The sequence below is a fragment of the Paramisgurnus dabryanus genome, chromosome 6 (genome assembly GCF_030506205.2).
Source record: "Paramisgurnus dabryanus chromosome 6, PD_genome_1.1, whole genome shotgun sequence".
Taxonomy (NCBI): domain Eukaryota; kingdom Metazoa; phylum Chordata; class Actinopteri; order Cypriniformes; family Cobitidae; genus Paramisgurnus; species Paramisgurnus dabryanus.
This window is the reverse complement of record NC_133342.1, coordinates 4,283,661-4,311,655: the sequence shown is the minus strand read 5'-3', so window position 1 is coordinate 4,311,655 and position 27,995 is coordinate 4,283,661. Positions and strand designations below refer to the sequence as shown.

Genomic DNA, 27,995 nt, shown 5'->3' with positions numbered 1-27,995 from the left:
TTAAATGGTTGTTAATTCATCATTGAGTTCTTCTGATATGACACATTTCTGACATGATAATATTATTTGTAGAATGTCTATATTGTTAGATCACACAGTTTCACTGATCCAGACACATAAAACCCAGGATAGAGAGGTTTAGTGAATGTGGTGTTGACTCTGTGGATGAGGGTCATTGTGTCAGAGACGCTGTAGAAGGACAGAGATCCTGCACTGTGATCCACATAAACTCCTATTCTAGAAGATCTCACTACAGGGAGTTTAGTTTTAATGTTATTGTGTCTGAATGAACAACTGGTGTCACAGCAGTACAAACTCCAGGACTGATCATTACCTCCAAACTCACACTCATAACCTCCCTTCCTCTTGATGCTCTTATATGACACTGATATATCCACTACACCACTCCACTCAACCTCCCAGTAACAGCGTCCACTCACACTCTCTCTACACAACACCTGATAACAACCATTAAATCTGTCTGGATGATGAGGATACAGCTGCATTCTGTTGGTGTCAGTAATCACTCTGTCCCCCTCAGACAGACGAAGCCGTTTATTCATTGTGTTTGGATCTGCAGTGAAGTGATAATAATCTGATAGAGACAAATAAAAAAATCTATATATAAAATAGTAAATTCGAATTTTAATCATTATTAAAATTGTTTTAGTCATTAAAATTGTGTTAAAAAGGAAGATTCAGATGTGATTGTTTTACTCTTATATTTATCAAAATCCTGTGTGTAGAAATAGGTTTGTGAGTAAATTAATTGCTAAAATTGAATATTAGCCCATCAGTGACAAATTTAAAGTTGCAATGAAATTGAAATGAAAAACTATATCTTTTTTTTTTATATTGTGGTATTATTAACAAATGACTTATCTGTGAGCTTCATTATTTTTTTAAAATTTGTGTGTGCACATAATCTTTAATCAAAAATGCAAATCTCCTCCCCTGCTCAAAACGATCTCTCTTCACTTCCGGTCATAAGTATGGCAGGTGGGCGGGGTCCGGGAGAAGATCGCAGCGATCAGGGGCGGATCTACTGGGGTGGCACGGGGTGGCAGTTGCCACCCTAAATAAAAGCATTGCCACCCCAGCGCTTGTATCCTAATATATATAATATATACCCGAGAAGGCTCTTTTAACCAGAAAGGCAATGTAGTTTTTCTCTGCGTGTGTTTAGGGGTGGGAGACACATATCTGACGATGATTGGTGTGTGTGTCTTAGAGGGGGTGGGACAATGATGATGATTGGCTTAATTTCCATCGTTAGCCAACCAGAGGCAGCAGAGTTCATACACAAGCAGCACAAACAAGCAACACGAACAGTCAGTCCGAGCAGAAAAAAGTGTAAAAGTGTAAAAAAGTCTGCGCAGTCTTGCCAACTTGCCAAACTTTTTAGACCCCTTTAGCGACTTTATTAAAAAAGCGACTAGGACAAATCTAGCGATCTTTTCTGGCGTTGTTGGAGACTTTTGGAAACTACCGTGAAAGGATGCATCGCCCCATCCAAGGCACTCACACGCAGCCCGGTTCTCGCGCTGCAGTCCATCCCTTCCGAGTCGCACAAACCCGCAACAACAGAGCGATGGGAAGTACAACGATCTCAAAACAAAGGTAGCGGACGCAAACACAAAGTATAAAAAGCACAAACGTTACTTTTCCATTGTTGAGGTGAAAGGCAAGAATGATTATGGACGTGCAACTTATGCCCACGAAGAAAGAGTCTCTTCACGTGACGTCTTTAGAAAGTAATTCTGATCTAATAAAGCACCTCACATCATCACATGCTGCCAAAACATTAGTGGTTTCTCTTTAGTGTCTTAAAGTGATTAAGTTGAGCATCACATCAGCAAATCAGAGTACTGAATACGGTCATATTTATAGATAAATGTTGCATCAGGATAAAAATACAAAAATTAAACTGTTGATTGCCTGAGGTAGTTGCTTGGTAGTTAAAACAACTGAACTGCAGGTTTGTGTAAGCAGTAAATATCTTTTAAGCAGTTCTTTCTAGAGTTAGCCCGTCATGTCTTAGCTACTGCAGCAATCAAAATATTCCATACATGCATATGAAATCACTCGTTATGATATAGTCTTATGTTTTTATTTGTCTTCATTAAGGAGACAAAACTATTCAGTGTTGTGTATGTTTAGAAAGCTTGAAAGACAAAACTCAATGCTGCATTTTCCAGGATACTATGAAAAGAAAGGCTGATATCCATTTTTCTAACCTAAAAGAATAGAAAAATCTAATACTATGGGAGTGGAAGGGACAAATAAAACAGAAAAATATGTTGTGGAAGGGAAAGGAATAGATGAAGTCATGAAAGAAAGAAACATATGGATGGCAAAGAGCTAAAAAGAAGTGAAAACACATAAATCCATCATCAAGTGAGTGAAAGGATTAAAGAAGAGGGTTATGAGATATGTGCCTTTCAAATATGTTTAACATTAATATAAACTAGGCAAACCTATTTTATTTATATAACAGTCTTTATACCATTTCGTTCAACTTTGCCCATCATGGTTACAGTCAGTGTTTTAAGATATTGGTAAGCGGTATGTATTAACTTAGTATTAAGACAAAGGGTGCTACAGTAGAGATGCTAAAGGTAGCTGCTTGGGTACTTATAGGAACATTTGTTGTTGCGTTTTTTATGTTATACAAATTTGAGGTCCAGTGTATACACCGAATATAGTATATATACAGTATATAATTTCTTGTATCCACGACAACCATGCAAGGACGCTTACTTCATTGCCACCCCTCGTAGTTCTCATGCCACCCCCTTGCCACCCCATAAAAAAATTTCTAGATCCGCCCCTGGCAGCGATTAGCAATTAGCAACACGACCCAACTTCAAACGATCCAATCAGATCTCGATGGACAAATTCAAATCCAGCCCTGCCTTATTTAATCCACTGATCTATATAAACGACTGGATTGCGCATGACGTCACACTTGTGAAGCCACCGCGCCGCCATGTTGGTATACCCAAACGTTCTATTAAATCAATGGACGTTATCAGATTTTAATGATAAAACATCACTTTACTCGTCTTCGTTTTTATATGTGAACTTACCCTGTACATTATTACAACACAAACGTCCAAATCATGTAAATAGTTATTTACTGAAAGTTGTACATTTTGCGTTTTAAACAGTTATTATACATTCATCTTTATTACAGTATCAGATCAGCAGACAGACCGCAGCATATTTAGTATTAATGACAATAAACGTGCTCATTCTGAAATCTATATAAATAATCATGCTTTGTACCATATGTGCATGCAATAATTTGCTAGTTTTAAATTATGTTATCTAAACTTACAAGTTACCTAAACTTATTTAGAGAAATAACGCTGACCGTCACAGTGTAGCTGAATGTCAAAAAAACTTTATTTATACCCGTGTCATTAACAAATGCAACAGACACACTCACCTTAACGTTTTTTTATAAATCCATTATCCTGCCCGATTAAAACATAAACATTGCAAATAACACCAGAATTAACAAATAATTAACGTACACATATCCTAAAAATTAACCTTGTGTAACTGATACGCTGTAAAGGGGGTACATTTTGATCATGATTTTGAATGGAAGTCAATGACGCTCTCTGCCGGTTGGGTATACCAAGATGGCGGTTCGAACTCTGCGCTGGCTTCACGTCACGCAGTTACGTCAAGCGTTCTATGCGCAATCCAGTCATTTATATAGATCAGTGATTTAATCTCAAAAGCCGTTTAATTCGGATATACATCACCACAGGGAAAATAAGGCAATCGCTTCTTCCGTTTCATGGTGACTTTAATGGTTTGAATGTAAATGTTTGCCATACCACTGTTGTCAGTGATATACGTATTTGAAATGAAAATTATTTCTTAATGTCTAGTGACATATCAGGGCCATTTTATAATTATTTGATATGAATTTCTTACATACTGTTCCTTTATGTTTCACTCTCAAGACCAGTTATTTATTTTCTTTTTTATTATTTTTCACATCCAACTATTACCAGTGTTGGGGGTAACGCATTACAAGTAACGTGCATTACGTAATAATATTACTTTTCTGAAGTAACGAGTAAAGTAACGCATTACTTTATAAATTTACATATTAATATTTGAGGTACTTTTTTAAAAAAGTAATGCGAGTTACTTTTCAGTTTAATTCATTTAATGTAAAAAACAATGCATTAAACTGAACGTATTAACATAGATTAACGCACTTTATGTGTGAGAGCCTGAGCTGGAACAGTTTCAGTCAGAAAAGGAGATGGCAGGCCAGGGCTTGAAATTTTTGCGATGGAAATATGCAATTTTTAAATGCAGAACTTCTCAGTTGTAAAAGCCTGAAAGAGATCAAGCCTCAGCCAAGTAAGAAAAAGTTACGTAAAAGTAACTTAAAAGAAAGGTAAGCATTACTTTCCATAAAAAGTAACTAGTTACATTTTTGGGGAGTAACTTAATATTGTAATGCATTACTTTTAAAAGTAACTTTCCCCAACACTGACTATCACTGTGTAGGGTTTTAATATTATATAAATATTTAAATAAATAAATATACATGTACACTTATTTTATGCCACACGCTAGAATCTGCAGGGTTGTTATTAACCAAAGCTGGGTAAATATTGGGCAGAATACACCACTGCGTAAACCAGGAGTGGGGGACCCTGGGTCCTGGAGGGCCACTGTCCTGCAGAGTTTAGTTCCAACCCTAACCAAACACACCTGAATTTCATTTCCAAGTGATCCTGAAGACTTTCATTTGATTTTTCAGGTGTGTTTAATAAGGGGTTGGAACAAAACTCAGGACCCAGCAAACAGGGGACGTCCTCCGGACGTTGCGAACGTCCTCTTAGGTCCGCATAAGGTCCGCATTGTAACGTTCGCTGGCGGACCTTCCGGGGACGTCCGCATATGATCCGCTAAATAACGTTCGCTGGCGGACCTTCCGGGGACGTCCGCATATGGTCCGCTAAATAACGTTCGCTGGCGGACCTTCCGGGGACGTCCGCATATGATCCGCTAAATAACGTTCGCTGGCGGACCTTCCGGGGACGTCCGCATATGGTCCGCTAAATAACGTTCGCTGGCGGACCTTCCGAGGACGTTAGCATATGGTCCGCTAGACAACGTTCACAGGCGGACCTTCCGGGGACGTGAAACCACTCAGTTTTAATATAAACCCATACTACACATTTAACCGCAGGGTTACCCTTTCATGCAGACATCAAAGTAAAAATGTTGTTTTTGCTATTACTTTACTAATGAAAATCGTAGTTTATAGTATCTAATATTATTTTATAATTATTATTATTTTTTTCTTAATTTTTAAACTAGTATGCTAAAACATGGCCTTTATATCAACCCTTTACTGATTTTATTACATAGATCCCATTAAAGCAACTTACAATTTTACAATAATTTTACATTTAACGTGAATAAAAAGATCTGGCACCATGTCTTTTTTAGTTAATGATTTTCCATACTATTCCTAAGACATAACTATTGTCAATAAATCGAAATCACAATGCACATATTCATGTAATAGTTAAAGAATCCACCATTGTGAAGTTACACATCACCCAATTAAATATAAATGAAGTGCAAGTACTTGTTTATTCTGATTAATATGATACGGTGTTGTGTGGTTCAAGCGTTGTCTTTCTCATATATGAAGCACTGCATGATATATAATTGTCACACAGCAAAAATCTATACAAATACATTATATCAAGGAAAAACAAACTTGAATCTACAACTACAGCTCAAATGTAAAACTTTTATTATTGCAATGGATTCAAATGCAAGCAAAGCAATGCAAACAGAAATGCAGAATGACATTCACTCAATCTGTTGCAAGCAATGACTTTCAAACAGCAAGTGTTAAAGAGGCCAAACACGCGGAACACAAGTCCAACGCTGAAAATTCTGGAAAAGAACAATTGAAAAAAGATACAGGTAAGACATACATCCTCATATAAACTTGAACTATATCTCAAATTCTACACCCATCATTTAAACTGTCAGAAAGTGTTGATTAGACTGCAAAATAAGGTGTACTTTGTAATTTCATAATTTTCCTTTTTTTCTATTATTTTTCTTTTTTCTATACGGTTTCTTACTAAAATGTCTTTAGTGTTGCCAGCTCTCGTGAGACAAAAAAGCAACCGCAGCTTCAAAAACAAGCCCAATATTATTATATTGTTTACTGTCAACAAATGAGCTCAAAACATTTTAACCTTCAAACCCTCTGAAATTACACATTTTTAAGTTTAGTATTAAATTGCAAAGATAACACTTTACAATAAGCTTGTATTTGTTAGCATTTGCCACCATGAACTAACAATAAACAATACTTCTACAATATTTATTAATCTTAGTTCATGTTAATTTCAGCATTTGGTAAACCATATTTCAAAGTTATATCTGTTACAGGTGTATTATATTTTGTTGTGGCATCTAGCAGTGAAATTGCGAATAGCAATCAACCTAAATTTCGAAGCGCAATGTGATTCTATGGTAGCTGCCACAGGACAAAAATGTCATTGTCACTCTGAAGCCCATGTTATAGTTGTGCGTAAGGTCTACACCGTAGGTTATCCATAGCCTGAGCGTAGCCTGATTTTTAACAGCGTGTCAGTTCTACGTGGACCACAAGCGCTGTTATTGGTTCACTAGAACCCCTCCCATCAGGTAAAAAACTGCGTCATAGCCATTTCCATTTGCGAAGGTGAGAACAAAAATAGGCCAAGTTGAGGAATGACTTAACTCAAACTGCTGCAACGAGTCGCTGTTTATTTACTTCGATCACTGCTGGTCAGTGGCGCTCGTGACTCCTCATTCGAGGGGCGCTAATTCAAAATAAGTGTTCGGAGTATCATGTGTGTGGTCCCCTTTTCCAAAATATGTGTCCTGCGTGTCGAGAGATCCTATGTGCATCACATATTTTGTCAAAATAAGTGCCTGCTGCACATGCGTCAAAACCGTTTATGATAAAAGAGACGCTCACGTTCACAAAATACACACAAGACACTCCCTTAACACTAAACTCTGATTACACATGGGATTATGCGAGTATCTGGCAAAAGCGAGCGTCTCTTTTATCATAAACCCTTTAGACGCATCTGCAGCAGGCACTTACAGGATCTCTCATAGCGCAGAACACATATTTTGAAAAAAGGAACCACACACATGACAAGCTACATACATGTTGTGATGAACTTTGCATCGAGCGCCCTCAAAAAAAGAAGTCACCGGCCGCCACTGCTGCTGGTCTATGGTAGAGAAATTTTGAGTGTTTTATCTTACAGATTAGTATTATCTTTTATATGGTATGTTTTTAATGTCTACATAAATAAAGTTGTCTCTCTGTTGCTTGAACATGAATGTGTAGGTCCATAGCTGGGCCTGGAGGAGATAAGGGTGTCCTTGGTAAGGATAGCGAAATAGTTGTATGATGATGTTAGAGAACAAAGACACTGAGTTTTACCACCCATGGGAGGATTTATGTACCAGCTTGGAATGTTATAGAGATAAAGTCACAGCATCACCAGGTTGTCATGAGTTATGAGAAGGAGCTAAGGGGCCTAAAGGCAGGAGTCTGCTGAGCATTGGGATAGTACAGAGTGAAAGAAAGGCAGGGCTACTGGACCACTATTGGACCACTATATAATATACTGAAAAACTCAGAACGGGGTCATTGTCATTATCATTTTACCAGGTGTACACCCTATGACCAGTATTGTGTTTCAAGCTGTCTGATACAATTCTTTAATAAAATACTTTGAAGAGAATTTTACATCTCAACCGTCTCTGATTCTCCTGAAAAAATCCACGACATTTTGGCGCTGCGGAGCAGGGTTACAAGAGAGAACATTGGACAACCGAGTGGGATCGTTCAGAGGCCGTTCACGGTCGGGGGGAGATGTTCTCCATCCTGAGTCGATTGTTTCTTCTTTGTGGGTGTTAAACTGCTAAGGCTGGCCAGCCGCTTGCTTCTTAAATTAAGGTAAGCAAAGCGTTATAGCATTTTTTCACCTGCATTGATGGGATTTTTGACTCTGTTTGGAAAACACAGACAGCCCGGCGTTTTCATTTGAATTCCTTAATTCTCTCTGTAACTCATAAACGAACTAGTATTGCGATTAATGAGAAGGGACTTGTGGATGATATTACAAGATAAATTATCTCTAATAGGGAAACCTGGTCTTCCGAGTAAAGTGTACTCTTATCTGAGGGTCAAGAGGACCCAGCTGTGAAACAGTTGATGGAAAATAATATTAACATAGCCAAGAGGGCGTTGACTGTTAATAGCCAAGAGGGCATTTAATTATACTAAATTTTGTTGATTTTATGGACTCAAACTAAAACATTAATTTTGAAACTAAATTTTGTAAAGCCAGTGGGCTGATTTAAATAAGAGTATCTGAGATGAGTACGGATATATCTTTTTACAAGAAAGGAAACCATTGGGTTTGATTGTTAGTTGTTTTTTGATGTAACTGGTTAAGTTATGAAACAAAAGTGAGATAAGAGAGAGATTTTTGTTGAGGGAGAACCAGTGGGTTGCTTAAATGAGTATTTGAGAGTAATTTATCGATGAACTTTGATACTATAAATTGCTCTATGAAACAAATATGAAGAGTTTGCATAGTTTGTGTTCCAAGGAGCTTAGAACGTGCAAACGAGGGTGAGCGAGAGAGTCTGGAGTGTGGGAAAAACCAGTGGGTTGCTTGAGTGAGTGTTTATGAGTGCCTCTATCGATGAACTGTGATACTATAGAGAGCTCACTGATATGGACACAGTGTTCAAGGGTGCTTTATCGATGAACTTTGATACTATAAAGTATTCTTTGAGATGAACACAGTGTTTAAGGGTAATTTATCGATGAACTATGATACTATAAATTACTCTATCAAATAAACTCGGGAGAGACAAGGGAAAAAGCTTCTGTCCAACTTAAAGTTAAGAAAGTGTTTATTAATTGTTGCATGGTAAGGAATTACCATAAGTGAATAGTTTAAAAAAAAAAACGTCCCAAAAAAGGATTTCTGCATCTTATTCAACTCACATGAAAATTTTGATTTTGAAAGTTAGGGATAAGAGTTATCCTGTGTGAAAAATATTGTCATGATTGAATGTCAGTTGTTACTGAAAACATTGAATTTTGGTGGAACCTGAAATCTTTATCTAATATTGAAAAGTCATTATTGAGTGTATTTGATTTAACAAAAGAAAGGTTAACAGAAGGAAGTTTAACAATTAAAACAGAAGACTCTGAGATCAATACAGTTACGTCTGCATATAAAATAGCCCAATTAATCAGAGAGATATTTTGTGTTAGTTTTAGTTGGCCTGAGATAAGAAGTTTTTCCAGTTGTAAGATTAATGTGTCAAAGACAATTGTAGGATATAAAGAACTGAGCATTGTAAGTGCTAAGTTTAAATTTGAATCAAATCTTAAAAGTGGTTGTGTGACAAATAAAGTGATAGGTGAAGAAGAGATCGTTTACATACTTGTGGGACCCTTTGTGATTTATTCCAGTCGCCTAACTGGAACATTTTATAGTGCAGAGCAGTGCATTGACTTATTGGTAAATAAATAAAGTAAACAACCATTCAGTGTAACATGGAAGCAGCAACAAAAGAATTAGAGCGTGCTATCACTGTGGCCCCGGTGGAATGGTGTAACTTACAAGACAAAGGCTTTGATGGTAAAGCATTGGCTAAGTGGTGTAATGATCTAAAATGGTATACCAGAAGTAACAAATATAAGAAAGGAGAGCAACCTCCCTTTCACTGGCCAGAACAGGGAACATGGAATAAAGAAAAAACAAAGAGTATGAAAATTTGGATGACTAATTACATAGCTAATCAGGAGTTGAAAGCAAAGAAGGATGGAAAGAAAGAAAAGAGGAAAGCTTTGTTAGATGGAATGGAATTGTGGGAAAAAGCTAGAGGTTGCTGGAGTAAGGAAGCTGAAAGAGTGATGGCTGATAGAGAAGAGGTCAGAGTTCAAGAGCTGGCAAAGCAAAACGAAAGAATAGAAAAGACAAGATTGCTAGAACAACCATTAGACACTGCAAACCAATTACCTGTGGTAACTACAACAGTTAAGCCACCGCCCTATGCACCGCCCACATGCCTCTGCCTCCCTCAATCCATGCCCTCCCTCTACCACACACACAAACTGCCCTCCCTTCACTACTTTCTCTGAGAGTGGCCCTCCCTTTACAGCTCTCACTCCAGCCCCAACCACTCCTGTTGCTTCACCAAATGCTAGCACACTGTATCCAGTTATTAAAGGAACTATGCAGCTTAAAGGGGAAGTAGAAGTTAGGGAAAATGTGGAAATGTATGATGAGATGCATAGAGGCAAAGAAGGATCATTCCGTGAACAAAGTCAGGCAGCAGGAGGAGCTAGTCAATATACCAGGACTCAGTTAGAACATCTGGACCAACTAATTGAACAGAGAGCAAAGGAAATAACAGAATTAACTAAAGAGGTGAAGTCTTTGGGTTTAGCAGGGCTATCGCAGGACAGAGAGCTTGGTAAAAGATTACAAGAGGAAGAATTTGGAGCAAGAAAGGCAGGATAGAGAGATAGCAAAAGAAAGAGTGCTTAAGCAACAAAAGGTCAGGGCATTGCAGGCTATGGAACAGAGAAAGCGAGAAACTGACGACTGGCTAAATATGAAAATGACACAAGAGTACCCAGCCTCTAAAGGTGGTATAGATATGACAAAAATGTCAGGACCTGATGGATTAAGAACTTACAGAGCTAAGATGTTGGTAGAGGAGAGAAACAGAGATATGGAGTATAGGGACACATTAGCTTTAGACTTTGACCCAATAGAGGACAGATCCCCATTATTGAAAAGTACCCCTAGAGGTGGAATGAATGAGCCAGGTGTGAGTGTATTTCCATTGCGTATTGAAGGAAAAACAGCTGTGTATGTTCCATGGGCTCATAGAGATTTAGAGACTATAATAAACTTATTGCCAAGTTTAAGAGACGGTGCTGGTCCCTGGATTGCTGCGTTGGAGAAAGAGACGCAAGGTACAAGATTGGCGGTGGGTGACATAAAAGCCTTACTGGCAAAAATTACTAGTTTAAGAGAAATGGAGGATGTGTTGTGGTTAGCAGGTATGGGACAGAGTGTGGTTTCATCTGATTTTGACGGCCAGGCTATTGACTGTTACAGAGGCAGACTTTGGGGTGCCTTGAGAACTGAGTTTCCTGTCAAGTTTGACAGCACCAAACTGACCCCCGCTGCACTGGATCAGGAGGACTGTGCACTGTGGATTGCTAAAAACATGCATATTTGGAGAGGGCAGGGGCTGAGAAAAGATCCCACTGACCCAAGAGACTTTGAAACCAGACTTTTTAGAAAGGAACTGCTGGACGCACTGCCAGTTTCTGTGCAAAACAAACTGAGTGACACCCCAGGGCTAGATGCAATGCCACACAGCCAGTGGGTGGAGACCCTAAAACACCATGCTTCCAAACACCAGAAACACGAAAGAGACTTAGAGCAACAAGCTAAAGAGACAATACAAAAGCTGGCTCAAATTAGTCTGGAAGAAAAGAAATGACACAAAGACATTAGTAAGGCCCCCAGGGGAACCTATGTAGTGGGATGGGCAGGGTCATATGAGTCAGCGAGCCACTCTCAGGGCGAAATGGTTGCAACACACCCTCCTAATAAGTCTGAACAGGTAGCTGATCTGCCAAAACAAGCTGCGGATCAAACCCAAAATCGGAACCTATGGCAGCATCCCCAGGGCACAGCCCCATCTCTACCAGTAGTTGTGAATGTAATGGCACCTAGTGGGCAGAGTAGATGAATTATTTTTCGAAGATGGCCAAGGGGCAGAGGAAGGGGATATTTTCAGAACAGGGCATCCGCTGATCTGGGTCCATATTTCGGGCAAAACAATGTTTGCTGGGGATGTGGGGAGAATACTCAGGCTAGGCGTGACTGTCCAACAAACCCGTGGAAGCAATAGGGGTGTTCGGAGGGTCCCATTAACCAACAGGTAGCATTATCCGAAAATGATTGGGAAGAACCTAAATTAACATGCATAATTAATGGAGTAAAAATTTAATGTTTAATTGACACAATGGGATTCTCTGGAAAACCTATGGAAATGTGTGTATCAGAACCAAATAAGGTTCAGATAGAAGAAAAAAATGTTGTAAATCAATTTCAGATGGCACCTCAGGTTCCGATCACATTAATTGGAAGGAACATGTTGTGTAAATTAGATGCTACCATCAAAACCAAAACACAGGGATTAACGTTGCAGTGTCTAATCAAAATAAATAAACAGGAGCTAACCCTTTTAGTTAGACCAGAAGTATATTGGATAGGGAAATTGGAAAAACAATTATGGCATGGTGCATTATTTTGGGGGAATATGTCGTGAAAATGGGTTTAAGCAAAGTAACGGCCACCCAATTAAACATCTTACAGAGATCACAAAACTATTTGAGGGAATACAAAAAACAGCTAAAGTAAATGTAATTAAGTGTAAGGCATAAACAAAAGGAGACTAATTTTATGAAAAAGGAAATTAAAAAGCAGACGAGGAAGCAAAATTAGGCGCGGCAAAACCAGAGCGAGCTGAAACCATGACCATGGTAGTGACAAGGTCAGGTAATAAGACTGACAGTAAACAGGTGAATATTTCCGCAGACGTAACTGTAGATGAAATCAGAGACATGCAAAATACAGCGTCACAAATTGAAAAGATTGAGTGGCAAAGCAGAGGTGTTGTCAATGTAAAAGGTTTGTGGAGAACAGAGCAACAACATTTAGTAATACCATCTAGAATGGAGAAAATGGTGATGATGAACGCGCATGGTAGTGAACATTGCGCGAGGGGGGAGATGGTAGATAAGATTTTGAGACAACAGGGTTTCTGGTTTATCAATATGCATAACAAAATTAGCGAATTTTTGTCAGAATGTGACATTTATAGAAATGTCAAACCAGCAGTACACCAAATGCGTCTGTTTCCAAGTGTGGAAGGACCATTTGTGCATCTAGTGATGGATTTTGTAGATATGATCCACCCAATTAAGGAGAAAATGTGTTTTTTAGAGATGGACAGAAGCTTATCCAGTGTGAACGCAGAGTGCGCAAGCAGTGGCTGGAGCACTTAAGAGGGAAGTGGTCCCAAGATTTGGGCTTCCCAAGGTATTGCAGGCAGATAATGGACCAGGATTTCAGGCCAACCTGTTGAGAAAAGCACTTGCTAGGGTAGGAATAACCCAAAAATTTGGATCAGTGTATCATCCACAGTCTCAAGGGGCGGTTGAGAGGTGTAATGGTTTAATTAAATCAAAAATAGCCAAAATATGTGCACAGACTAAACTAAATTGGGTTTAGGCCTTATCAATAGCGCTCATCATGGCCATAAGATCTAGTACTAACAGGGAAACACGTTTATCCCCTCATGAATTGGTAACAGAAACACCAATGTTCAAAGCTAATCAAAATGAAATGAATTTGGAGCATGAGGAGGATCTAAAATATATTAATGAATATTAATGAATGTATTGCTGAACTAATGAAAAACCATAAAGCTATTTTACAGATTAAAAGCAGGCACAAAGAGACACCTGGTGACGAGACTGCAACACCTTTTCCTGTAGAAACCTGGGTGTAGATTAAAGTTTACTAGCGTAAGTTGGATGAACAAAGACGAGAAGGCTCGTATGCGGTCACAGAAGCTAGCCCAACAGCTGTTAAGGTAAAATGTTCCAAATTGTGGTATTATAATACTCATTGCTTCCAGGTACCAGAGAAGACGACCCCCGGCGACTGTCTCCATGTCATTATGTTGAAATAACCATATAATAAATAAACACTGTAAACTTATTTTTTAGATTCTTATTATTTAGTGATGTGATGAACCATAGAAACTGGATTTGGAGATCACAATGAATGGGTAATGTATGATCAAAGCATTTAAGGATATGGAGGATGAAGATTGTATGACTGTTTTTTATTTGTTTCTACTTATGAAAATGTTTCTCCCACCAAATATACAGGCCTATAAGAATAATTATACATGTTTTAAGATAACCATTTCACAGATGGGTGGTGCCAAAAAGAGATGTAACAAATGACAAAGAGGAATACAAGGCAAACTGGTTTATAGGCCAGACCACAGAAAGGGCAGACACATGTGGATGTGTGTTGACATGAATTTAAGGCCAAGTTTGAGAGTAAATTGGACGGGAACCTGTACCCTTGTACAATTAATAATGCCATTTCAAATGTTTTCATTACCTGATTTTGGGAGCCTACATGATAAAATAAGTGGTAAGAGTATTAACAGACAGAAAAGAAATCTGCCTGGTGGATCTTAAGATAATATGTGTATATAGAATGTACAGTATATAGATGCCATAGGGGTTCCAAGGGGGGTGCCAGATGAATACAAAGTGAGAAAGCAGATTGTTGCAAGTTTTGAGTCAATTCTTTTCTGGTGGTCAACCCTAAATAAAAATGTGGATTGGATTAATTCATTGTATTACGTTAAGGGGATAACTGAACAAATGGGACTAACGTCACTGGCACAACAAAACAGGCTGGCATTAGATATGTGGTTGGCTGAAAAGGGGGGTGTTTAAAAAATTATAGATAATGGATGCTGAAAATTTATTTTTGATAATACTGCCCCTGATGAGAGCATTATAAGGGCATTAGAAGGTTTGACTGACTTGTCAAATGAATTGGCTGAGAACTCTGGGGTAGATGACCCATTTACAAAAATGATGGAAAAGTGGTTTGGGAAGTGGAGTACACTGATAACTTCTGTTGTTGTTGCATACCATGTATCAGGGGTTTGATTGAGAAAACTATCGATTCAGGAATGGGTAAGACAATGTACCAACGGGTACAAATTAATGAGGACGACGAGGGAGATAAATTTGAGGACAACATCCATGTGTGATGGGAAACCAACGAGGCTCTAGTACCCTCCTCCCTCACACGGCCCTCTACGCGTGCAAAGCGCATGGGTTGAAGACCGTCGAAAGCTGGAAGATGCACCCTACACATATACATATAGAATTTATGTTTCTTAGAAAGACTCTGTGTGGACTGCCCACCAGAGCAAAACACTCTCATGTGAGAATCATTATGTTACTGTTCATGTTAAACTGGACATAGGGTGTCACCTATACTAATGCATTTATTATTTTTTATTAACATTTATCATATTTTTTGTATTTGTTATCATTTATTAACAAGGTATTATCTTTTGCATTTATTATTTTCATTACAAGTTATAATCTTTTATTAGTAATGCAAGTTGCAAACCTGAAGTGTGTGTAAAATAGGGAAAGGGATGGTTTTAAGCATCACTGTCCACGGTGTGATGACAGTGTAACAAGCCTGGTAAGTGACTGATGGTCCAGGAATCTCCTGGGGGTGGAGGTAAAACATCCACCTAGCACGGCTTACCAGAAAGTGAAAATAATTTTTTGAAAAGATGATATGCTTGCTTTAGATTTAAAATTGAATGTTATGTTATATTTTTCATGTTGTTAATCATTACTGTTTTTTACAGGTTATTAATTATCATTTAAAGGATAACCCTTGTGAAATGACTGTTGAAATTAGAAAAGTGACTGAGGGTCTGGCCCGAACTGTCAGGGGTATTTTATTCTTTTATATGTTTTCTTTCTTTAAAGTACCTAGCCCGGCTTCTCTGGTATCATCAGTCGTATTTGCAGGGTGGTTATCGAAAACATTTAGTTTCCGAAGGGGGGAAATATGGTAGAGAAATTTTGAGTGTTTTATCTTACAGATTAGTATTATCTTTTATATGGTATGTTTTTAATGTCTACATAAATAAAGTTGTCTCTCTGTTGCTTGAACATGAATGTGTAGGTCCATAGCTGGGCCTGGAGGAGATAAGGGTGTCCTTGGTAAGGATAGCGAAATAGTTGTATGATGATGTTAGAGAACAAAGACACTGAGTTTTACCACCCATGGGAGGATTTATGTACCAGCTTGGAATGTTATAGAGATAAAGTCACAGCATCACCAGGTTGTCATGAGTTATGAGAAGGAGCTAAGGGGCCTAAAGGCAGGAGTCTGCTGAGCATTGGGATAGTACAGAGTGAAAGAAAGGCAGGGCTACTGGACCACTATTGGACCACTATATAATATACTGAAAAACTCAGAACGGGGTCATTGTCATTATCATTTTACCAGGTGTACACCCTATGACCAGTATTGTGTTTCAAGCTGTCTGATACAATTCTTTAATAAAATACTTTGAAGAGAATTTTACATCTCAACCGTCTCTGATTCTCCTGAAAAAATCCACGACAGTCTTCTCAAAACATACGCAACAATCTGCTGTTTCTTCATTTGTGAGTTAAACTGACCAAGCTGCTTCTGTGGTTACATGCGTGGATACTGCCTATCAGCGGTCTACATGTATGTTTGCTATATTGAGCCCTTGAGACAACGTATGGACGAAACACGCTCTGTAGAACAGTTTGTCCATTTAGGGCTACTGTAGAAACATGATGGTGACTTTCATGTATGCTGGCCCGCAGTGTATGGACATAAAAACGGCTCACTTAAATGTATGTCTTCATCTGTAAAAGATAAAAATCTCCATATCTCATTAAATGTGAATAAATATCAAGATCAAAATGCCGTGTTAACACTGCAAGAAAGAATTAAAACGTTTTAGGTTTTGGTGTATCAGATAAATTTGCTTACCTAAATCATTCAAGCCAGGAAGTAGGACACTTTTGGCGCTTTTCCATTGCAAAGTATGACCCAGTTCAGCACAGCTCACTTTTGGGGAAGGGGTAATGGGTTTCGGATGCGAAGCCATGTGCAAAGTTACAAAAATGCAGAGCACACCACCGCGCCCATGTCTGGATGGCAGTTTTGTAACTTTGCGCATGGCTCCGCATTCAAAACGCACCAAAAGTATAGGCGTAAATGTTCTGTCAGCGGAGTACAGGTACGGATGACACGGGTGTTTGTATAGAACCTGTCATGTGAGAGAGGTAGTGGAAAATCTACTTGTGGCTGTCAATTTTGATTTTGTGGCTGCATTCCATTAATATGCTCTGTTGCTCCATGTTGTGTGTGTGTGTGTTTGTATCACATTTACGATGATGTTACGGCAGTAGAGAGGACGCAACTTTAACAATAAGGCTATAATCAGGGGTGCACATAACTTTTTTTGTCCTGGTTCTCAAAGAAGTACCTGGAGATGTTACTTGGTACTCACACTATTCATAGCACAGACATCCTACATGCTGACATCATCACTTTTCTCCTGACTACTCTCTTCGCCATATCGCTTTTGTTTAAACATGGTAGACAATGATGTACATAAAATAACCCTGGTTATTGTTTTTTACTTATCTAATCTTTATAAATAACTACTAGCCTAACTCATATAAATGTATACTTGTACTAGCAAGCTGTCTGAAGCATTGAGATGCGGATCACTGCTAACAACACACATTAATTATCTTACCACTGATGCACGAAGAAATCTCTTATGTCAAAGTAAATTAGCTAACTATGTAACAAAATTCCAGCAACGTTGGTACACTAGAATTGTTTCTATTTGAGCATACGCACCAGTTATGTGCACCCCTGCCTATAATCTCACCCACTCTGAAGCGACACTAAACTGTACTGGAAAAGCAACGAAAGCGAGCTGAGCTGCATCGTGCCGAGCCAAGTTGTACCCTACATTGGAAAAGCGCCATATCATGACATCGGACCCTGGAACACAGAAAAGCATGAGACAGTAAAAAGCATCAGATGTTAGGTTGTGTTTGAATGCTTCCTATGAACAATTTCCCCCTGAACTATGCATGTAAATGAAATTAAACTACCTATTCTTTCTTTCCCCTTCTTAAACATCCTTTAAAACCATAGCCAAAAAACTCAAGAAAAACTCAAGCTTGTTATTAACAATATCCTTATTTGTTCCAACAAATATAACTATATAACTTGCTATACAAGTTAATTATACAAATATAACTCATTAATAATCTTATTAACAAATATTACCAAATTCAATTATTTTAGCCAGGAAAACTTAAATGTCACTACATTGAAATGTCATATATGGTTATAAAAGTATATATTTTGAATCACATCTCAATATGGTGGCCTCCAGGTCTTCATTCTTGATGGGATTCAGAAACTGTGAACTGTCTTCACAGACAAATAATACAAAGTCAGCCTAAGAGTGTGGAGTAAACAGCATCAAGCCTTTCTTTAATAAGGAACTCATCTACAAAAAACAAACAAATACTTGTTATACTTTTATGAATTGTCAAGTTGTACAACACACAGCAATTAAGATTAAGACAAACAAAAAAACACTGATATTATTAATTCCATTGTTGTGTCTAATTAGATAGAAACAACTTGTGTTGTAAAAGGAAAGATGACAGCCAGATGACGTCAAAGTATCGCGAGAGCGAGACGAAATTTGATTTCTTGAATCCTTCTCGCGGTACTCTGACGTCATCCGGCTGTCAGTCTTGCGGCGCCGCATGAAGTCAAATAAGCCTCCTGACTGCGTGCGAGAACATTTTGAATTATCTGGCACGAGGCATCACACGTCAAACTTCAACTGACACAACGGTCTCGGTGAAGGGAATAAGCAAAAGCTCCTTTAAATTTCGTCATTTTTTATACACATCCCGTTTATTTTGTAGTTAATTGTTAGATAAGTAAGTAATTTCGTCAAGTTTTCGTTACAGAGTAAGATTTCGTTATCATCGTTACCATATACAGTATTTATATTGGTTCAAGAGCGCAGTTTGATAACTCATTCAAGGTTTGTAGCCATATTTAAGTTACTCGCTTACTTTGTTTAAGTGTTAGAGTAAATGTATATGGTTTTAAAGTAGTATTAATATAAGTAACTGCGCCTCAATCCGAAGGCTAACCACTGGAAGTAGCATTTGTAACTTAGGCTGTATACCTTTTACGTCATCAAGACTGTCATATTTAAGAATATTAACAATTATAAAGTTAACTATTATTCTCAGTTAATCGTAAATTGTTGTAATATGCTTATGACTTGCGAATGTAATGTTTATTTAACTAAAATAAACCAGGCTTGATGACGTATGCAGCCTGCATATTCGACCTCCGGAGGATGTAGCCTTCCGTTTGAGAAACGGCCTACAAGTTGAGCGTGCGCGAGATTCTGCCGAATTGATTCTTCAATAATGGCAAAGCAAAAAGTAACTGTCGTGATGATAACCCACATTTTAAGGTTTAAATTAAAACTCCTACCTTACCTTTCCAGGGGGTTCTGTTCCTGCAGTCTTCCAGCAATACTGGCGCGTATGACGATGTGGACACGAACTGCACACTACAGTATACCGCCGCCTACTGTACTGTAGTAAAATAACGTGTAGGATTGAATACTGTGGCAAACGCAGTAAAAAAAGCCATTTAATTCATTGTAAAAACAATGGGCATGCCAGTTTAAGTAACTTGTGGGCTAAATCACCAAAATAAGTTTGTAGATGTGGTTCAATTATTTTTAAAATGTGTAGCATAATGGACCAGCCTGAATGTATGTAGCCTATAAATATATTGTTTAGACTTTATTTTTAAACCTTTATTTGGTGGTATATGGTTAAACCTTTTTAATGGTAGCAATAGGCTTTATACCCAGCTGCACTACTTCCTGAACTTCAGCCAGCTCCTTGTTTCCTGTCTGCCATTATTGGTCAAACTGATTAATCCAGGTGTGCCTGACCTCAGTAGTCACAACAACAATAATCAGACAGACCTGGATTTATCAGTTTGTCCAATAATGGCAGACAGGAAACAATGGGCTGGCTGAAGTTCAGGAAGTAGTGCAGCTGGGCATAAAGCCTATTAAATAAAAATCTTAAATTGAATCAAATCTCTTTTAATAATACATAAAAGCTCTGGGAGGGTTGGGGGTACATCTGGGTAACATTTTAACATTTAATATATTTTGATGTGTGTGTATATATTAACTTTCTTTATTTTGTTTTCTCAGCCTTTAAACATCTAAACATGTCCTCCAAAAACGTAAGTTCAGCAGATCAGCTTATCTTATTCTGTAATATTGATACTGGTTTGAGAAAAACTAAGATTAAACAACGTACATGTTTCCAGGAAAAAGGGAAAAACACTGGAAAACAATTTCAGCCTAAGGTTTGAGATGGCTAACTGTGTACATTGCCTTTGTGTACTGCAAGCTGAACTTACAGATTTATATGGACTTTACTTACAGGTTTCCTGTGCTGTTTTGCTCCATTTTACAGAACAAAATAAGGCTGAGGTAGCACCATCCTTGTGGTTAGAGTGAAAGAATGTGGTAAGATTTGGTTAATGTTTTATAAAATACAAATGATAAACATGAAGGTCAGCTACATATAAAAAATAATCAAACATGCTTGTTTCCATCTGAAGGGTATTGAGACCAAAATAAATAATGTGCCATTCTGGACAAACAGCTGTGGACAATACAAGCAGTCAGAGTAGCCCATTTTTTCACACAGGTAAAGTATGCAAAGTAATACCAAACTTCTTTTTAACCTTAACAAATACTGGCAATCCAAATATACAATGTTTATGTGAGGTACTGTGCAAATGTCTTAGGCCACCATGCTACCATTAGATTTGTTATTTTTGCAATTGTATAGTGATCATATATAATTATTTCTCAGTCTCTTTATTAGAATACAACCAGAAAATACAGGAAATGTGTATGTAGTAATAAAAACAATATACCGGTAAACGTATAAGCTGAGGTGTCAAGTGTTTAGGGTAAACTCTCCTTCCACTTGAGCAATAGCAGGCAACTGCAGGATCTCTTAAACCTAAATGAAATTAAATCCTAATTTCTAATTCTAATCGAATGACTTCAGGACTTCAGTCTCCTCAAAAAAGCTCAAGATGTGTTTAGTGCCAAGAGAGGTCACACTAAATACTGACTGATGTCTGAAGAAGACATTTAGTTCTGAAAATGGATTTGTTTTTAATTTTGTGTACATTTTTCCTGTATTTACAGTTGGTATCTTAATAAAAAGAGTGAAAAATAAATATGGATGGACATTAAAACTTTGCTAAAACAACAAAGCTGGTGATAGTGTCCCAAGACTTTTGCACAGTAATGTATATTGACCAAGAGTTGTAATGATCAAAACAAATGCATGTCGTCTATTATTTTCTTTAAATGGGACAGTAAATTATCTGAAAGTGAAATCATTATTGAAGGTGATATCATTGTCACTGCATTCATTGTTACATGATTTTAAACAGTGGGAATGATTGTGTAAGTTTCTTAATAATATCAAATACTACTTTTTTGTCTTGTTGTTTCTAGACCTGAGGATAAGATTTCCAGTTTGAAAGTGAAGAAAATGAATCATTATTAACAGCAATTAGTAGTTTTTCAGCTGAGAAGCCAGGTGAAACTATAAGGACACTATGATTTACTTTCATATTATCATTCTTTTATAGATGAGGAGCAACCAGTAAGAAAAAGCAAAAAGATGTTTTGATGTTGCCTGAGGCACCTTATTGTGAGTACATTTTAATGCCATGTACAGTATTTGTAGTATAATGATGATTACTTGATTTATATTTATTAATTTAGCATATGCCTTGAGTGACTTACAAATGATAGAGCATTCAACATTTTACAACAGTTACTACAATACTTACATCATTAATTTTTAAATCTAATTAATTGTTTTTTATCACAAATGCAGCACATCACTCAATTTCTTCCAATAATGAATCAAGGTACAGTATTTTGTTATTTTTTATCTTAAATTATTGATATTGATAGGCATTTTCTTCCACACAGACTTATTGTTCATTTATTTTACTGGTGTAGTTAGTAATGTTATTAATGTTTCAAAACTCATTCTTGGAAGAAATCCTGGAGTGGAGAATCATTCTGAAAGTAGACCAAATACAGGACAACACCACAGCAGTGGTTGGAAAAATGCAGCAGACAATGAGCAAACCAAGCTGACTTTCAAAAGATGGTATGTGCCATAACACATGCAACATTACTAGTCACTGCTGACGTTTTACCCATGTTTATTACGGATTGTTTTTGTTTGTAGATTCGTTATCTGTTTCTTCAAAGGGGAGGCAGTTTGGGAGATGGGAAATAGGAGGATGCTTCAGCTACACAGGGCGAATTTCAGCAGCTCAGTTTCACACTTGCAACTAACAATGAATTATAGTGAGTCTGTGTGAATCCCAAACATTTCAAAATTATTTTTGTATATATATTGTATGTAAATTGTAATGTTGTAAATAAGAATGTACATTGTAAATGTTAATAGCACATAAACATTAATAGCAATTAATAGTCTATTTTTAAAACAAAAATAATGTTTGATGCTTTGGATACATATAGTATCATATACTCTACGTAGTATACTTCTAGATGCCTTTAACACAAAAACCTACAATAATATCAAAGATCAATGTATAAGACAACTTACATTATTTTATGTCATAGTAAACTATTTTTATACTCTGTGTGACCTATGCTCTCTCTGAGATGTGTATGTTCATTTTGTAGCTGGTCAGGGTAGAAGCATGCTACCATTAGATTAGTTGTTTTTGCAATTGTGTAGTGATCATATATAATTATTTCTCAGTGTCTTTATTAGAATACAACCAGCAAATTCAGGAAATGTGTATGTGGTATTAAAAACAGTATAAAGTATAAGCTGAGGTGTCAAGTATTTAGGGTAAACTCCCCTTAAACTTGAGCAATAGCAGGCAACTGCAGGATCTCTTAAACCTAAATAAAATGAAATTCTAATTCTAATCATCAAATGACTTAAGGCTTTTTTGAGGAGAATGAAGTCCTGAAGATGTGTTTCGTGCCAAGAGAGGTCACACTAAATACTGACTGATGCCTGAAAAAGACATTTACTTCTGAAAATTGTTTTGTTTTTAATTGTGTGTAAATTTTTCCTGTATTTTCTGTTTGTATCTTAAAAAAAGAGTGAAAAATAAATATGGATGGACATTAAAACTTTGCTAAAACAACAAAGCTAATGATGGTGGCCTTAGACTTTTGCACAGTAATGTTTGTTACCCATTTTATGTGTAAATGCAAATCAATATGAATATGAATTCTCCCAGTATGGTTTCCGCTGGTCAGGCTGGTGTAGCAGGATTGTTTTAGAGGGACTTTTGCACAGTACTGTATGTCCACATTTACCCACCTTTACTTTGAGTGAACTGTAACGGCAACAATAATGCCATAAGCATGAAATACTAGGTAAAAGTGAGTTGTGCATGCTTTCTAGTTTTAGCACAGAATTCTGTCTCCCTTATCTTTTAAATGTTTGCTACAGATATTTTGCAAGACATTTTAAACATATCGGGGCGGTTTCCCAGACAGGGAAATCTTAAATACATCAGTGCCCTTTGTTTAACATCATAATGCACACAAGTAATGTTTTTAGTAAGGCATGTTTGTTAAAACTAGTTATATTTCATAATTAAACTGAGGCATAGTCCTGGTTTAAGCTAATCCTTGTCTGGGAAACCACCCCAATAAATAATAACTACTTATCTTTTAAATGTGTTCATTTCGTTGTTTTAGGTTAGAAGACAACGGAAATATTTGACATGGGAGTCCAGCAGACAGCCAGAGACACGCACACACACGGAGCTGAAGCGCGTTTGACTGACGCGTACGGGAGATCAGGCACGGGAGCTCGCTCGCGCACGCACACACAAACACGGAGCACAGGAAAATTACACCTGTTCAATTAAAATAAAAGAACTTTGTGGTAAACAATGTTTAGCGTGTCTGATTTCATTGGTTGTAATGAAATAAAACGATGTGCTGAGGACTTTAGGCGAACGTCCCCTAAAAGTCCCGAAAGTCCGCTGACCGTCCTGTAAACGTCCTTGTGAAAGTCCGGAGGACGTCTTCGCGGACGTCCGCTCGACGTAACAGGGGACCCTACACGATAACGTCCAGGGGACTTTCGCAGAGGACATTTAGGGGACGTCCAGGGGACCTTTTTTTGTTAGCTGGGGACCAGGGTTCCCCACCTCTGGCGTAAACAATTACCCAATGCTGGGTTGTTTCAACCCAACTGTTGAGTTCTGTCCAGTATTTTAACCCCCTGTGTTAAAAACAACCCAACACCCAGATTGCAGCTTAAAATATTATCTTTAGTACTGTATATGTGTATGTTTATTTGTTATTTGTTGAGACTCACAATTTAGAAACTGCTTCCTGGTCTCACTTTCACTATTCAATATCTTTTCTATCTCTTCGTTACAAAAATCCTCCAGTTTCTCTCTCAGATGAGACACAGATTTTCCTACATCATCAAAAGAGATGAGAGAGCTGACAGTGATGTTGAGTGAGTCTGAAGATCCAGGAGGAACAGAGAGAGACTGAAAACTCTACACAAACAACACAACACAAACATAAACCGATGACACTGAAACATTTAAATACAATATCTGTAAAACATACAACAAATGTGTCATGTTCAGATTTCTGTTACCTGGAGGAAATGGATGTGATCATCTGTGTGTAAAAGCTGCTCCAGCTCAGCGTCTCTCCTCCTCAGATCATCAATCTCCTGCTCCAGTCGCTTCAAGAGTCCTTCAGCTTCACTCACTGCAGTCTTTTCCTGATCTCTGATCAGCTGTGTCACCTCAGATCGTCTTCTCTCAATGGTTTGGATCAGTTGAGTAAAGATCCTCTCAGTGTCGTCCACTGCTGTCTGTGCAGAGCGCTGTTAGGACACACAGAGAGAGGAGCATTAGAATCAGCAGCATTCACTCAGCTCTTACTGGTACATCACACAGTCTGTTACCCACAGTGAACTTCAGTGAAAGTCATCCAGCACTGAACTCCTCACTGACTGATTGGATGAGAGTTAGGGTGGTCACCTCCAGTCAGACAAAAAGTAGCATGGTAAAGTGGGACAATGTGGGACAGACGTAATAACTTAGATATATTGTCTATCTAATTTACCAAAAAACATCTTTAAACCCACCGACCAAAAGATTAAGACACTACCACCATATTTAAATTTCAGGGGGAAAGTCATTAAAGCAACACCATGTAAGTCTAGCTCTTGGGGTCCCCCTACAGTTGGGAAACAGTATTGTCTTGTACTACTGTCGTAAAATCTGTCATGGTTACACCAGGGGATACACGTGAGATACCCACAAACTCAAACTCAAAAATCACATAACAGGGAAATTACTTTGCTGATTATTCAGAACAAGCAACACATTTGAGTTTGACTTTTGGTGAGGTAGTCATCATGCACTGAATTGAAATAGCTAATAATTATCTGAAACAATACAATCAAACACAAACTCAGAAGCCATGAACACAATTGTAAAATTACTAATCTTCCTCCTTTCATACTTTCTACATCTTTAGTAGACTAAACATTTTAGATCAAACATTTGCGGTTTGCATGTCATCGATTGCAATGCTTAAATCAGAACAAGAATGCTATCGATAACTAGCGATAGCATGATAACTAGCATGTTAACTATTTACCAGATTGATAATTCGCTCCTCTACTAGCATTACTTGATTCATAAGGATAAATGGAGGACCAGATAGCTTCCGTAACATAGTCAGGAAGACAACAAATCACTTCAGTACTTACTAGTCCAACAGCACGACAGCCAAGTTAACATCAGTCGGGCAGCCCTCCTCCTCCTTTAGCTCACGCCAGCAAGCGAACGCTGTACCAATGTTTATCCTCATCCGGCCTTTCATTTTGTCACTCTCCCTTTTTCTTTTCCTAGACTCCTCCGACAAAACCTTTGCCTTCTTGGGTTTTGTTGCTGCTTCGGCAATGATAACAACATACACCCGTGTGACAGCACAAACAAACGCTAGTTAGGCTCTCATGTCCGAACTTGAGGAAATGTGGGTGGGGGGCGGAAGTGAGGTATGCCGTAAAGCAGTCAGATTTTGTAGTTCTTTTTGTGCTCGGGTTACTAACCGCACCCCGAAGTTCCATAGTGCCAGTAAAAGCGATGCAGACCCAGTCAGACTGCATACGTGTCAGTCAACCTATTGTAAGTCTATGTACCATCACAAGGGTCTTGGAAATATATTATGAAGGTTGAAAAACTACATAGTGTTGCTTTAACGGGGAAGGATCTGTGGTGATATGCCTTAGTTATTTTGTTTATCCTATTAACCTGCAGTGGTTTGTCAAATGTGATGACATTAGCACATTTTAATTGTTATCGCATAATTTGCATATGGTGATTATGATGGCATTATTAGATGCAAACTTTACTGTATCCAACTGTAGTGTCTTTATTATAAATTGATTAATTATTAAGTATATATTATTAAGTACAGTACATTAGCCTGTATGGCCATGATATAGGCTTATTGCGTTAGCAAAACCTCAGCAAACTTGTTACATGAGCTGCATACCAGGTATGCATGTTAGCAAAACAAGTTAAATAACGTTGTCTTGTGGCTTTTAGGTGTAAAGTCGAGTCTTTTGTTCATCACTACACACCTAAATAACAAGCCAAGAACAATACAACTAAAAATAAGAGCTGGGAAGGGCTACTGCTCACCTGTGTGATGTGAAAGTGTAGAAGACACGCAAACATGCGGGCGGGGTTAGGGAGAGATCGCAGGAACCAGCGCTCTCCAATTTGAGATTGTTGACAATTTTGAGGAGGCATTCGTGCACCAGGCAACAGTTCGATTGACGTACGACTCAGCCTATCGACTACCGCTTTTATTGCTCTCCTCTGAACTATTGGACACAAGTTAACAATACGCATGGACGTATCTGTGTATTTATTTTCAATTAGGTAGGGTCGAATGAAAAAGCGGGATAGATGCTCAATTTAAGTGAGGCGGGACAAAAGGGTAAAATTCCTGTACAGTACAACGTAAAGTGGAACAGGTGGTCACCCTAACAGATCTGAAACAGCAGACAGCAGTTGTTCATCTGATCAAAACTCACCTTATGAGTCTCCACAGCATCTCTCAGCTCCTGAAGCTTCTTCTGACTCTCCTGGATTCTCTGCTGGTATTTTCTCTGCATCTCCTTCAGTTCTTTCTGTTGGACGTGTAAATAATGATAAATCAAAACAACTGCCTATAGTTTGCCCTGCAACAAGTCTATGATGGCCCTTTATAGTCAACAATTTGCTAATGAGCAAAACCTGCTGGGGGCCCTGTGGCTATGCCCATGAAGGGCCATCGTAGGCTTGCTTGATGGGTGATGATAAAAATAACATGAGCACACTATACAGTTAGAGCATCTGATGACATTAAACATCACTCAATGTTTTCATCTCTTACCTGTTTCTCAGTCCTCTCTGCTGCAGCTGATACAGTCTTATGGTTATTGTGTTCATCCACCATACACAGTAGACATATACAGAGCTGATCAGTTTTACAGTAAATCTCTAAAAGTTTCTCATGTTGAGGGCAGATCATCTGCTGAAGTCGTCCAGTGGCGTCTGTCAGGTTGTGCTTCATGCCTTTGAAGAATTTCTCATGTTGTTCAAGATGATTTTGACAGTAAGAGTTTAGACACACCAGACAGGACTTGACAGCTTTGTGTTTTCTCTCAGTACAGACGTCACACTCCACATCTCCAGGTCCAGCATAACTGGGAGAAGGTCGATCAAACTGGAGTTTTGTCTTCTTCAGCATCTCCACCATCTGAGCAAACACCACATTCTTATTTAAAACAGGTCTTGTAGTGAAGGTCTGTCTGCACTGAGGGCATCTGTAGTTTCTCTTCTGATCATCTTGATCCCAGCAGTCTGTAATACATCTCTTACAGTAACTGTGTCCACAGGGAATGGTCACTGGATCCTTCAGTAGATCCAGACAGATTGAACAGATGAACTGATCCTGAACCACTGAAATACTGGCTTCTGCCATTTTACTATAAG

At 38.1% G+C, this 27,995-nt stretch overlaps 1 protein-coding gene and 3 long non-coding RNA genes across 6 annotated transcripts; 2 read left to right on the top strand and 2 right to left on the bottom strand.

The window, feature by feature from the left end:
• Nucleotides 1-5: 5 nt before the first annotated feature.
• Nucleotides 6-27,989, bottom strand: LOC135744058 (E3 ubiquitin/ISG15 ligase TRIM25-like). Its single transcript, XM_065262014.2, has 5 exons — nt 27,394-27,989; nt 27,053-27,148; nt 24,590-24,823; nt 24,296-24,485; nt 6-595 (listed from the first exon to the last, which is right to left on the bottom strand). The coding sequence occupies exons 1-5, from the start codon at nt 27,982-27,984 to the stop codon at nt 78-80; spliced, it is 1,629 nt and encodes a 542-aa protein (XP_065118086.1). The 5' UTR covers nt 27,985-27,989; the 3' UTR covers nt 6-77.
• On the bottom strand, nt 5,856-19,399 carry LOC135744060 (uncharacterized). Of its 2 annotated transcripts, XR_010530661.1 has the most exons (4): nt 19,343-19,399; nt 18,183-18,321; nt 16,776-17,804; nt 5,856-5,949 (listed from the first exon to the last, which is right to left on the bottom strand). It is a non-coding gene; the product is annotated as an uncharacterized lncRNA (long non-coding RNA). The 2 variants fall into 2 exon arrangements; XR_010530660.2 differs by lacking the exon at nt 5,856-5,949 and having other exon boundaries at nt 16,391-17,804.
• LOC141282290 (uncharacterized) lies at nt 18,469-20,578 on the top strand. The gene is made up of 3 exons (XR_012336808.1): nt 18,469-18,873; nt 20,080-20,400; nt 20,496-20,578. It is a non-coding gene; the product is annotated as an uncharacterized lncRNA (long non-coding RNA).
• LOC135744059 (uncharacterized) lies at nt 20,811-23,796 on the top strand. 2 transcript variants are annotated; one of them, XR_010530657.2, is made up of 5 exons: nt 20,811-21,610; nt 21,800-21,833; nt 21,968-22,081; nt 22,163-22,284; nt 23,668-23,796. It is a non-coding gene; the product is annotated as an uncharacterized lncRNA (long non-coding RNA). The 2 variants fall into 2 exon arrangements; XR_010530658.2 differs by lacking the exons at nt 20,811-21,610; nt 21,800-21,833 and having other exon boundaries at nt 21,880-22,081.
• Nucleotides 27,990-27,995: the final 6 nt, after the last annotated feature.